The 12,792-nt window shown below is 50.3% G+C and overlaps 2 protein-coding genes across 6 annotated transcripts; one reads left to right on the forward strand and one right to left on the reverse strand.

Annotated features, from left to right (window-relative positions):
* Positions 1 to 378: 378 nt before the first annotated feature.
* Positions 379 to 9,152, reverse strand: LOC122387237 (ATP-binding cassette sub-family E member 1-like). 4 transcript variants are annotated; one of them, XM_043377303.1, is made up of 11 exons: positions 9,135 to 9,152; positions 5,660 to 5,890; positions 5,154 to 5,369; positions 4,560 to 4,767; positions 3,754 to 3,940; positions 3,189 to 3,411; positions 2,657 to 2,956; positions 2,098 to 2,294; positions 1,614 to 1,743; positions 1,078 to 1,182; positions 379 to 612 (listed from the first exon to the last, which is right to left on the reverse strand). In XM_043377303.1, exons 2-11 carry the CDS (start codon positions 5,870 to 5,872, stop codon positions 565 to 567), a joined length of 1,827 nt encoding a protein of 608 aa, XP_043233238.1. In that variant the 5' UTR covers positions 5,873 to 5,890; positions 9,135 to 9,152; the 3' UTR covers positions 379 to 564. The 4 variants fall into 4 exon arrangements, with proteins under 4 accessions (XP_043233238.1, XP_043233222.1, XP_043233230.1 ...); XM_043377287.1 differs by lacking the exon at positions 9,135 to 9,152 and adding an exon at positions 8,772 to 8,826; XM_043377295.1 differs by lacking the exon at positions 9,135 to 9,152 and adding an exon at positions 8,743 to 8,758.
* A 62-nt stretch (positions 9,153 to 9,214) lies between these two features.
* LOC122387254 (actin cytoskeleton-regulatory complex protein pan1-like) lies at positions 9,215 to 12,792 on the forward strand. 2 transcript variants are annotated; one of them, XM_043377316.1, is made up of 7 exons: positions 9,215 to 9,309; positions 9,746 to 9,844; positions 10,006 to 10,309; positions 10,556 to 10,686; positions 11,564 to 11,774; positions 12,079 to 12,231; positions 12,470 to 12,792. In XM_043377316.1, exons 2-7 carry the CDS (start codon positions 9,760 to 9,762, stop codon positions 12,753 to 12,755), a joined length of 1,170 nt encoding a protein of 389 aa, XP_043233251.1. In that variant the 5' UTR covers positions 9,215 to 9,309; positions 9,746 to 9,759; the 3' UTR covers positions 12,756 to 12,792. The 2 variants fall into 2 exon arrangements, with proteins under 2 accessions (XP_043233251.1, XP_043233258.1); XM_043377323.1 differs by having other exon boundaries at positions 11,567 to 11,774.

Genomic DNA, 12,792 nt, shown 5'->3' on the forward strand with positions numbered 1-12,792 from the left:
TGGAAAGCACGATGGCAGGAGTAAAACAGTATTCTTAGTTCTAATGTAAAGAGATGCGATTCAGCCGCGGAGCTTTACGGATCAGGAATCTGACGAATCCGGGACTACGAGAGAACAGCATCACTACGGCAGAATTTCGCGGACCCTTTGTAGCTTGATGCGACCAGACAAAGAGTAGGACCTCTAGCAATACGAGCTTTCAGTAACGTCCTTATATTAGAGAGCACCACATAACACCTGCACCTCTCGCTACGCAATTTTCATAACAAACGCTTGTGTAGAAACATGGGCGGCTCCTGCCAGTCTCCAGTCGCCGATGATTTGCGGTTTTCTACGCTTCCTGACTCGATTCCACCTCGCCACCACACATACAAACCGTCCCCTGTGCCCATGTATTGTCTCGCGCGTCGGGCGATATAGAGCTCTCTCACCGTCCCGGCGGCGGCCGGGCTTCAGAAGCCCGGCTCGGCAGCGGTGGGCTCCTCAGCCCAGCTCAGCAGGGGTGGGCGGCGGCGGCCCGGCCGGCCGGCGCTAACACAGCCCTCGGCGGCGCGGAGCGGCCGCCTAATCTTCCAGGAAGAAGTAGTTGCCTCCCTTCTTCTGTTCCGTGTCCTGGCGCGGCCAAAAACGGACGGATGTCACCAATCCCGTCAGGAATATACACCCGACAGCAAGACAAAGATGAGAGGGGCTCAAACACATATCTAATGGGATGTTCATGTTCATTCAGCGGTGCTTATTATTGTGGGATGCTAGTATTCGATGACACAATGTTTGGAAGCCGGCAGCTCTGTGTCGCTAGCTCAGTTATGTAACGGTGTGACCGTAATACCTTTTGATATGCGAGCCCAAAGGATATGACGAAGGATATGACGTCAAAGGCATTCCGGTCAAACGGAATTGATTAGGCTAATACGCATACGTAACCACACTAGGCTGCCTTTGATTACCATTAACCTGACTCAACAGCTGTAACAGCGCAAACCCCCTCCAAACACACGTCAACACACACCGGCCGGTATCCATTGCCTTCCGAGTACTGTGAACTGCGTCACAGAATATAATTACTCGCCGTACCTTCACGGAGTTGAGCTTGTTTATCCGCGGTCGGTAGTTGTTGGGGTCCCTTCGGAAGGTAATCTCCAGTTGCGACAGGAACTTGTTCATACCCGCCAGCAGCGTCTGAGAATGGCATGCGTCGGTGTTAGACGGTTGATGGGGGAGACGCTGATAGGAAGGTTACGGCATAACGTTGGAACGGAAACACTGAAATGTAATAACGTAGCTCAATTTTTAAGTGAGGTCGGATCCACGCCGGCCGAATAACAGATGGGATTATGGCCAATCTGTGACCTTCAAAATACGCTAGACAATTACTGCTAACTACAAACACGAAAGGACAAAGAACATTTTTCATTCAGTTCAGACCATAGGATGATGATGAATTACAAGAATCGAGCGCCTAATCTAGATTTCGTAAGTCATCGCTGTCACCTGCCTAGTGTATCGATATAGGGTTCCAAATTCATTATCAGTGTCTGGGCATCCGACCCTTCACTCCCTGCACCGAGTGTCAGTACCTCCGCGGGGTGTACGTAACTCCGCGGTGTTACCTGTGGTGCGTTGGCTTCGGTCGAGATGGACGGCTCGCCCTCAAAGACAATGACGCGATCCGCCAGGTACGTCGCCATGATAAAATCGTGCTCCACCACGAAACCCGTCTTCTTAGCGTGCAGGATAAATCTGACAAAACGGAAATTGGGTCAGAGAATCGGCAAGCAGACGGCAAGACAGCTTGCAATTTTCTTTCATTGATCCTTTAACTCTATGCAACTTAAGCGTCTTCCACGCACTCAGCCCCTCGACAGCAGCACCGGGACGTTACCGAAGCGCCTACCTACATCGTCCGTAAAACTATCCGAAGAAACAAGCGGTCTGGAAGACAAACCACTCGTGATAGGATTGCATAAAACCGACGGTGGCAGCATTCTCCCGTTCCACTGACAATGATCCTTTGCGCCTACCCCTCAATCTCCCACCATCATCACTTCCCGCTCCATCTCATTCTGTTCTGTAACTGCCCTCGGTAACACTGACCTCTTGATGACCTTGGCGGCGACCAGACGCTGCTCCGAGTCTAGGTAGGCGGACGGCTCGTCGATCAGGTACACGTCGGCCGGCTTTCCGAGGCAGAGCGCGATGGCCACGCGCTGCAGCTCGCCTCCGGAGAGATTCGGCACCTCCTGGTCGATGATGTCCTCGATCTTCAGCGGCTTCATCACGTCTGTTACGAACTGTCGAGGGGAAGACGGGTGAGAGGCCGTTCATTGAACTGAGTGGAGGACGGACAAGACACCAAAGTTTAAGATCACCAGACAGCTTGGTGTACAAAAAAAAACTTGATGAACCATTAGAAGTAAATACAAAGCTACAACTCTCAGAGTTAGAACTGTGACGCAAGCAAAAATGGGAGTCATATGTGTGATGAGACCGTCGGTCAAAGAACGAGTCAACTGATGCGATAATGCGTAAATAACCAGCGACCAGCGGATAGATAATTGATGTACCTCCCCCAATTTCCTTCCTAGAACGTCTATCGCCACTGATAGTTCTCTCTATCCTATTCCTACTCACCGCTCTCCCCCCTCCATCTCACCTGCGGGTGTACGTAGGCGTCCCGGATCTTCTCGTGCAGCAGCTGGCGCACCGTGCCCGTCGACTTCGGCGAGATCTTCTGCGGCTTGTAGCTAATGTTCATCTGAGGCACATCAGCGGCTCCCTCGTCAGGCGCCAACCGACCGGCCATCATCCGGATGAAGGTCGTCTTGCCGGTGCCGTTCTCTCCCAGCATGACCAGGATCTCGGAGTCGGTGAAGTCTCCGGCGTGCACCTTCAGCTCGAAGTCGCCCATCTTTTTCCGCATGTCCGGGTATGTGTAGCGCGCCATACGCTTGATCTGGGGAGTGCGTGGGAACAAATGGGAGTTTGTGTATTAACAGCGTAGTTGCCGACTGTCGAGTGGGATGAAATGCGACAATACATCTTATAGACGCTTCGCATGCACGGATCAAGCTTCAATTAGCGTGGTTCTGCCATATGAAGATCGTCCAAACTTTCAAACCAAAAAGTACTTTTGAATAAAACGACGTCCTGCCTCCAGCTTACCCCAGACTCTCCCAACCCCTCACCTCCTCTTCCATGGCCGACTCGGAGACCTTGAAGACGAGTGACTCGTCCCTGAACCGCAGGTTCTCGGTCGGCACGTGGCCGTCCAGGAAGATGTTGATGCCTTCGCGGACCGAGAAGGGCATCGTCACCACGCCGTAGACGCCCGGCTTGCCGTACAGCACGCAGATGAAGTCGGAGAGGTAGTCCAGCACCGACAGATCGTGCTCCACCACAATCACATATCTGGCGGGAGACGAGATGTTAGCTGTTGCAGGCAGTCTTCGAAGAGGAGATAGACGCAGTTTAGATAATGGACTTGAGGCTGACACATGAGGGCTGGAGTTCAGTAATTGTCAGCAGCTACATAGCCTGAACGATACAATGCAAAAGACGCACTATTTACATCATACAGTTATCTGATACCATGGCTTTGACAGAACAAAGCAGCTTCAGACACCGCGCTTCTTGAGAAACCCGACCATAATAGCGGTCTTGGGGCCTGCGGTTTCAAACCACAGTCTCCCATCAGCTCACCACGCCACCCCGTCCCTCTCTCTTTCCCGATCCCGTTCCCAGCGCTCTCACTTTCTCTCGTCGACCAGGTTTCTGATGGTGATGGCGCAGCGCAGACGCTGCCGCACGTCCAGGTAGGAGGAGGGCTCGTCGAACATGAAGATGTCCGCGCGCTGGATGCACACGATGGCGCAGGCGAACCGCTGCAGCTCTCCACCAGAGAGGTTCTCAACATTTCGCGCCCGCACGTTGTTCAGGTCTGAAACGGATGGAGGGAGAGGATTAGCGAGAAAGATAAAAAGGCTAGTGGTTATGAAGACTCAACTAGGGCAGATGGAGAGGGCTAGAACCTGTAAGCTAAAGCTTAATAATGTGGGCTTGAAGGATACCGAATGCAGCCAGCGCGGATGGTATTGCGCAGGCGAGTAAAACTGTTAGTCATGGAACGTCATCCAGCCCGGAGGGTGTTGACGGCAGGTAAACCAGAGCTCCGTGGGGACAGGACGGCCGGCGGGCGGCGTGACCGGCGTGACTGAACCATTCCGTACGCCACTCACGGTGATGGGACAGGTGGTGGTAATTAACGAATCACGCCCGAGTAGTGGGCGAAACGTGGCGAACGTCGTGACTTTCTGAACCAAAACAGCACGGATTCCTACTCTGGGAGATTCATCTCGTCATGCCAACACTACTGCGCTCAGTAAGTTTCTATTCGGCCCCGACTAGCTGCCTGGCACATGCAGCGTTACCAAACTATCGAATTCGTATTCTCCCGGCCCGTATTGGTACTTTCATTTCCTAGCCCCGTTCCAGCTAAACTAACAGTTAAAACGACCCATTCTAACCCATGTCCACTGCACCCACCCGTCCGGTCTCACCCAGCGCCTTGCAGACCTCGACCTGGTTCAGCATCTCGTCCTTCTTGTCGAGCAGCTGCTGCACCGAGCCGCGCACCGCCTTGGGGATCTGGTCCACGTACTGCGGCTTGATGATGGCCTTGAGGTCGTCCTCGAGGATCTTGGTGAAGTAGTTCTGCAGCTCCGAGCCGCGGAAATGCGTCAGGATGTCCGTCCAGTCCGGCGGGTCCTGCGTCAAAGGAAGAGAGGGAAATCAATAACTCCCTACGGTAGTTTAAGAGGTACACATTGCTAAAAAGGAATGCCGTGGATAGCCATGACAAATACAACGTGTACCTATCCACGATGAACCACCCTGTAAATAATTTAGCTACAGCGTCAATTCAACAACTTATGGCGACAGAAATCGATACACGTAATCGACAATATACACGTAAACGAGCCATCTACGTAAGTCAAACTTAGCGGAAATCCAGCAATCAGCATCGACATAATCTGAAGTTACCGCTGCCCCGAAAACCCGAACCGGGCGGAGCCAGTCCTCTTTCACCTAACCGGCACACCCCTCCCCCATCCCTCCCTCCAATTGCACACTCTCCCTGACCTCCCACTCACGCTGTATCGTCCCAGGTTGGGTTTCTGTTTTCCGGCCAGGATTTTGAGCGCGGTGGACTTTCCGATGCCGTTCGTTCCGACCAGTCCGAGCACCTCGCCGGGCCGCGGGATCGGCAGCCGGTGCAGCTTGAACGAGTTCTGCGAGTACCGGTGCGTCGTCTCCTTCTCCAGGTTACTCGGCAGGTTGATGATGTTGATGGCGTCGAACGGACATTTCTGTCGGCGGAAAAGGTGATCTCAGATCGAGATGTAACAACAGGTGTCTCACGTCGGTAAATTTTGATCTTGATAATATTACCTTTTCGTTTTACCGCTGGTTAAAATTGGACACAATCCACATGAAATAATATCGAGCCCTCTACCAACCCACGGCAATACAAGAAATTCACCTCATAGTTCATCTATAGGCGCAATCTCTGGGCATGAATTCTAGTCCCGTCACCGGAAGCAGCGATTCGATCCGACCGGCCGACATCGCTCGATCAGCGTTCCGCCGACCACCTCACCTTGATGCAAATACCGCAGCCGATGCACAGCTCCTCGGAGATGGTGGCGATCTTGTCGTTGGGCGTCACCTCGATACACAGCTTGCCCATGCGCACCACGGGGCACGAGCGCTTACACTCCTGGCGACATCGCTTGGGCTTGCAGCGGTCGCTGTTGACCACGGCGATACGGGTGAGCTTGCTGCCCTCCTCCTCTCCGCGCCGCTTCGACATGGCTGCCCGATGTCACACCTGGCGGAGAGACGGGTCATATTTTCGCATACAGATCACATAGATGTCAGAGATTTATCAGCATAGACTCAAAGCAGGGCCAGGTGATATACTCAGTGATAGACTCAGACTCAGGACTCAAGGTAAGAAGATATTCAGATTGGAGTTTGCTAATTGCTATACGGAACCAGCGGCCCTACGCAATCATATCAATGATTCTGTGCAACTGACCCTGGAGAAAGCAACTGCCAAAACTTTACTGTACCCAACAAACTCAGACAATATCCATTCTGTTAGGTATACTGACAGGCCTGTCAGACCATCACATTCAAACTGAAATACATTGATGAAAAAGATGCACTTTTGACATCACAAATTCTTTCTGGGATAATCTAACTTTTCATCTAAGTTGTACCTAGTAAGCCAAATTTTATTTGCCTACCTTTAGTTTCCTGCTTGCTGTGCAATAGTGCAGAGCAGTGAGCAAGCACTGACACGAGTGACGAGTGCGGGATGTAAAACGGAAAGTCAATGATGTAAAAATGGGTGAACTAGTCACTCCCATCGGCCGATGGGTGAATCGACTTCAATTATAATTAGTAGTCCTAGAAGCCTCAGTACAAGAATCAAGAAGAATCAAGAATCAAGGTTGTTTGGGCTCTGGAAGAAGACGTCGAGGTCTATGTTGTAGCCCATTTCTTTTTTGAATCACGCGTTTTTCTACATCAGTTTGATTTCTCTTGGGTCAGTCTTGTCTGTCTGCCCGATGTTTGTCGTATCTTGACTTAAATTGGTTAGATGTTTTTGCCATCTTGGTGTGAGAGCTTAACAAATTCCATTTATTTATAACTCTTTGTGAGAAAAATCTTCCTCTCTTCAACGTCCGGTGGTGGGGCTTGTACAGTTTGAGGTAATCTCGCTCTGTTCGGTTTCTAACGTTAAATAATTGGGTGAGGTCACACTCGTGGAGCTGATGGAGGATTTTGTGGGTCTCAAGTAAGTCTCCCCGTTCTCTTCTCTCTTCTAGGGTGGTAAGCTTAAGCTGTCTCAGCCGCTCTGGATAATTTAACCCTTGCAGTCCCACAACTCTTCTTGTAGCTGCTCTTTGAACTGTTTCAATCTTCTTGATATTATATTTCTTATATGGAGACCACACTTGGGGACAGAATTCAATGTGAGGGCGAACAAATGTTTTGTATGTGAGATTAAACATTGCCGGCCTCAGCTTTTCAAAGGTTCTCCTTACCATGCCCCAACTGGCATATGCTCGTTGGGTGCATTTGTTGATATGTTTGTTGAACTCGAGCGAGGAGTCAACAATAACACCCAGGTCTCTTTGTTCGTTGGTGTTCTCCAGCTTAGTACCACCGAGCATGTAGACTGGTCTGTCGGACATAATTTGTTTGGTGCCGATTCGAAGGGTCTGGCGCTTAGAAGCATTGCAGCATAGTTTCCATTGACGAGACCAGTGCTCAATCTCTTGGAGATCCCCTTGCAAGCGCTCCACATCTTCATGTGACTTGATGTGTCGGTAGATTTTACTGTCATCAGCAAAAATTTGCACCTGGCTAACTATTTGATCCGGCATGTCATTAATAAACAGAAGGAACAGGGTGGGACCGATCACTGAGCCCTGTGGGACGCCACTTGCCACCTTTGCCCAGCTTGAGTGGGATCCATTGACTACAACTCTCTGTTTCCTATCGTAGAGGAAGTCTTCAAGCCAGTTAAGCAGCTGACCGCCAATCCCTGATCGGTATAATTTATGACAAAGTCTTGCATGTGGTACGGTGTCAAAAGCTTTTGCAAAGTCTAGATAGACAATGTCTGTAGGTACCTTTTCATCAAGGCTGCGGCTGCAGTCTTCCAAAGTGGAGAGGAGGTTTGTTAAACACGACCTTCCGGAAACAAATCCGTGTTGGCGTGGGTTCAAAATGTTGTTCTGCAAAATATGACTCATTATTTGTTCATTGACGATTCTTTCCATCACTTTACTGCATATGCAGGTTAAACTAATTGGGCGGTAGTTTTGGGCTTCAGTTCTTGATCCCTTCTTATGGACTGCTGTGACGTATGCCATTTTCCATAGACGAGGGACATGTCCAGTGTCCATCGAGTTTTTGAATATGATCCTCAAAGGTACTGCTACATTTTCTGCGAGTTCAGCTAGGAGACGTGGGTGAAGATCATCTGGCCCTGGTGACTTGTAGGACTTAAGCTCTTTCAGTAGCTTGATGATATGTTGAAGAGGCATTTCAACTGAATGTAATTCGGGTACATCTGGATGCCAACAGTGGGTGAAAGGACACATTTGCTCGTCTGACAGTGAGGAGAAGAATTCGTTGGCGTAAATCAAGTCAGAGTCATCTTCTAACGTGAACACATTCTTGAAGTGTTGGTTTAGGGCAGCGGCAGTTTCTTCGTATGTTGATGATGGGGTTCCGTCTGCCTTGGTAACTTGCCCTACTGGCTCTCGAACTTTGTTTTTGGAGTTACAGTACGCATAAAACAGCTTGGGATTAGTTTTGATCTGATGAAAAAGTTTTTCTTCGTGCTTTGCTTTGATGTTACGTAGACCATAATGAGCCTTTTTTCTTGCCTTGATGTATTTCTTTCTATACCTTTCCAACTCTGGTAGCTTTAACCTCTCTGCCCTCATGTAGGCATTCCAAGCACGGTGTTTCTTTGCAATCTTCCTTTTTGCTTCATGGAATCAAACATGGAATCAAGCATGGAATCAAACAGCATATGGCAGCGAGAGAAAGTTCACAATCAAAGCGAAAAAGGGATCGAAATGGAACCATCCTGATATCAAACAGCACTAAAGATTCTGAAAAAAAACAGTCATAAGAAATACGGCAAGTGAAAATCACACAATACAAGACATATTATCGAAAAATACCTTGCGGTGTACAAGTTCGGGCGTAAAAGACCCCGGCAACAGAAATCGCACATGAGTGAGAATATCTCCTCTTTTTGTAAATAAAATAAAATAATATGACGTCAAAGTTAACAAAACTCGCCTATGATTCGTGCAAATAATCAACAATGACGTCATATTGTGTTAAAAATAAGGATAAAGTTCAACAAAACTGCGTCATATTTGTCGGCAGCGTTGTTTACTTTCTTTTGGCCTAAACTGATGCAAAAATAAGCTGATACCTAAAATATGATTTTTAACCATTCTCACTTGACCCTAAGGCTTTCAATAAATCGATACAATAGCCATATACTTATTGAAGGACACTTTTTCCTTAATTCAAACAAATCAAGCATGAAAACTTTCACTGAAGGATATCTGTAGTTTTGACAATGAAACCTGCGCTTCAAATACAAAACAACATTCCTCCTTCCGCCTTGCTCATCTGGATCTCAGAAATAATCATAATCTAAAATTTAGTATTTTCTGCTCATGCTGACTTATTCACTTAGTCATCGTGGTAAGCATTACTGTCATGCTTCAGTTAACATTTTACAATAAAGTCAAAGTTATTGTGGCTTTTTAGTTTCTCTGATGATGAAAGGCATTGGTCGTGTTATTTATACGTATTTGTATGGCATTTACTAGCTTTTACCGAGACTATATAAACCAGAGTGCATAAAACATCTGCCTGAACATCTGATATAACTTACTTACTTACTTACTTACTTACTTAGAAGTACAAAATTTTGATAGGCCACTTGGGTTTTACGTCCGTTCCAGTCAAGCTGCATAGTGTGGGTTTTACTGGTCTGTGTTGTGCAAGGTATCGCATGTACGAAGTCCGCCCAATGGCCAGTGGGTGTCTAGGGCTAGGCAGTCTGAGATAAACCACTATTATTGCATATGGTATTGCTTGCATACTGCATGAGCTTACAATGCTTCATGTTTCCCAGGTTAAAAACAAACCATGGATGATGAGTCTGACTGGGATAGTGAGCCAGACGTGTCCCCAGCACCTCCCAGAATGCAACCTTTAATGAAGAAGCCAAATGGTCAGTAGTATTTCAATAGTTGTTTGGACAGGCATGGTATTAGCCATTGGATACTTGCAGTATATGTATCTCTTACATATTTTTTCTGTTATGCCTTTTTGCAATTGCAAAGGAACATTCATACAAATGAAATATGGTAGCACCTCACTTCTCCATTCCAGGGAATGTTAGGCAACAGCATGAACAAGTTGATAGCAGAGAATCATCACAAGAGGACCTTGGGGATGGCAGGCGACCGAGGGACTCCCAGCGTACCTGCCGGAGGCAGGACCGAGAGCAGGCACCCAGGGGAGACGGCCGCGCTCCTGTTGTGTCACCCAGAGGTGGCGGACATCAGCCCAGGCCCAAGGAGAGACATGGGACAGACTCACAGGCAGAGGGCCGCAGGCATCCAGAGCAGAGGGGGCAGCACCAGAAGGCCGCCGAGCGGAGCAACGCTGAGGAACAGCCACCCTATAACTTTCGGTGAGTCTCTCAGACATAATGATACGATTCGCTATTTGTTGCATGATTGGTAATAAGAAAAACAGACCAGTTGAGCCGTAAAATCGGTTCGAACCGCTTCAACATCTCTCGTGGTAAAGGCTCCGGCTCGTGGTAAGATGTACCGGTTCCGGTGACTCGCAGCTCCGGGACTCACTAAGAGCGTTACTCTATCGGAGCGTTACTAGACACGGTGCGGGTAGATGACACCCCCCCCCCTGCCCGCAGCGCGGAGACGGAAGGCAGCCAGAGGTCGGCCGCTCGTCAGAAGCCGCGTCCGCCGGGCCGCCAGCAGCGAGCCGAGTACTCCGTGCCGCCGTCCCAGACCGACGGACCGACTCCGGACTCGGCCGGAACAGGTGGGCGCGCTGTCCGGGCGAATTTTGTGTCGTCTTGCCTCTGGTCGTACGTATCTTGTCTTTGTCCATGTCTCTGTTCATGTCTCTGTTCGCACAATATCTTAACTTATGCGGTGACTTCTCTGTGTCCTCCCGTGCGTCATATTACGCGCACTCTGACCTGACGTCTGTCCGCCTCCCATCCGGTCCTTTCCGATCCGTACCTACCAGCTGCAGCGGCGGCTGCGGAGCTGTGTCCCAGTCCCCGTCCGCGCTCGGCCCAGCCGCTCCGCCTGCTGCACACAGACGAGACCACGGCTCTAAGGGCCGCCGCCAGCTACGGTTAGATTTAAACTTATCAAATGCAGATGTGTGATGCCTGGAATTCGTCCAACTTTGGACGAAATGTATTGTCTCATCTCGGCTTTGTTTCTCATAATGCATTTTATCGTAACTCGTATGACTATTGCTCAGGCTCGCCTTTCTTACTTTCCTTGAAATTTACTTTTACTTGCCCTTGCTGATCTTATTCGTTTATCTTATCCGAAAATGCTGCCATTTCAGATAGTTTCTGGCTAGATCGGGTGGTTCGCGACGCCGATCCGTTCTTCGGCCGACCGATCCCTCCAATCCAGTCTAACCGGTCTCCGATCCAGTCTATCCAGCCTCAGATCCCGCTGACTCGGCCCATCCAGCCTCCGACACCGCCAATCCATGGATCTGACAGTGGGTAACCGGCACTTCTCCTGAAACACGCCGTCAAATTATGTATTAACTGCTTTACCTTTTCACCATAGGACGCTATTTTTACTCGCTATTGATCATTTCTGCTTTGCTATAATGTTAATTCCTCTGCTTTTGAAATAGCTTATGAACGAGTATGTCATTCCCTCCTCAGCTGATATCGCTCTGAAGCCTATCGGCTCTCCGGGCGTGGTCCGACAAAACTCAGCGGCTCTGGACCGCGGAGAGAAGCCGGTCCCGCTGGACGGACCGCTGGTCCCGCGTTCCTCGGGCCCGGACTCTCCCCTGGTGGAGGGGGAGGGGGACGGGACGGCCGCAATGGCCGTGGCGGTCTCCAGCTGCCAGTTCTCACAGCCCGAGATCAGGTCAGCATGTCGATAGGGACGATTAATGCTGCGGTTGAGGGTCAGTTGGATGTGCTCTTTTCCTGTATCGGTAATGCTGATCGCCCTCAAATTTACTGGGAATTTGCGGACCCCGACTGGTGATCATTTGCTGAGATTGAAATTCTCATTTTTGAACGTTTGCTGTTGCATTTTCAATATCGAGCGATCTCAGGCGACCCATAGCTCATTTCCAAACATGTATATTCAGTCCACCTAACATATAAGTCTGCTGGCCTGCCATCAACCCAGCCCTGTGACCGGTACCGTTACCTCACCCCGGCAGTGTGCTGCGCTCGGGGGACCGTAACCCGTCCGCGCTGCAGAGCCGCTACGGCCGTCTGTCGCACCGCAGCCTGATGAGGATGTGGTCAGAGGTGCTCTGGGTCGCCTCCGTGCCCGTGCTGGTCGTCACCACGTTCTTCTTCGCACTCACCAGGTGAGACGGGTCTGGGTGAGAATGTATTCTCACTTTTTGGAGTGATACCTTTCGACATTGAGCCGTGTGATATTGAGTCAGTAATTGTTTTGTTATTTACGTTCAACTTGTTAATATTAGCTAGAATTTTAAGAACGCTGCTTACTCGATGGCGCTATAAATGGCGTAGGAACACTGACAGTGCTCTCTGACCACTCTCTCGGCTCTGACGGTACCCTCTGGCCCTGCCCTGTCTCAGGTGTGTGCTGGAGACGGTGGTCCGCCCTGTGGCACTGGGGCCACTTCAGCTGCTCGGCGACCACCTGCTGAAGCCGGCCGCCGTCACGCTGCACGACTCCCTGCTGTTGCCGGCCGCCGCGCTGCTGGCCAACGCGCTGGCCGCGCTGGCGCTGCTCGGCCGGCCGCTGGGCGAGGCGCTGGACGCCCTGCTGCGGCCGCTGGCCACGCTGTTGGCCAGCTGTCGGCTAGTGCAGGTCACCTACGGCCAGCCGGCGCCGCCGGGACACCGGCTGCAGGCGGTCTGAGAGACGAGGCAGGTGGGCCCCGCGCCGGGGGAAGGTG

This window comes from Amphibalanus amphitrite, unplaced genomic scaffold, assembly GCF_019059575.1.
Source record: "Amphibalanus amphitrite isolate SeventyFive unplaced genomic scaffold, NRLGWU_Aamphi_draft 000016F_arrow, whole genome shotgun sequence".
Taxonomy (NCBI): Eukaryota; Metazoa; Arthropoda; class Thecostraca; order Balanomorpha; family Balanidae; genus Amphibalanus; species Amphibalanus amphitrite.

What these genes read in the sequence shown, in the direction of transcription:
- LOC122387237 (XM_043377303.1), bottom strand. Translation starts at nt 5,872, where the DNA reads ATGTCGAAGCGGCGCGGAGAGGAGGAGGGCAGCAAGCTCACCCGTATC. An exon ending in CCAACCTGGGACGATACAGC is followed by an intron (nt 4,768 to 5,153) that starts GTGAGTGGGAGG and finishes CCTTTGACGCAG; the next exon opens with GACCCGCCGGACTGGACGGA. An exon ending in ACGCCTACGTACACCCGCAG is followed by an intron (nt 2,295 to 2,656) that starts GTGAGATGGAGG and finishes TCCCCTCGACAG; the next exon opens with TTCGTAACAGACGTGATGAA.
- LOC122387254 (XM_043377316.1), top strand. Translation starts at nt 9,760, where the DNA reads ATGGATGATGAGTCTGACTGGGATAGTGAGCCAGACGTGTCCCCAGCA. An exon ending in TTTAATGAAGAAGCCAAATG is followed by an intron (nt 9,845 to 10,005) that starts GTCAGTAGTATT and finishes TCTCCATTCCAG; the next exon opens with GGAATGTTAGGCAACAGCAT. An exon ending in TTCTCACAGCCCGAGATCAG is followed by an intron (nt 11,775 to 12,078) that starts GTCAGCATGTCG and finishes TCACCCCGGCAG; the next exon opens with TGTGCTGCGCTCGGGGGACC.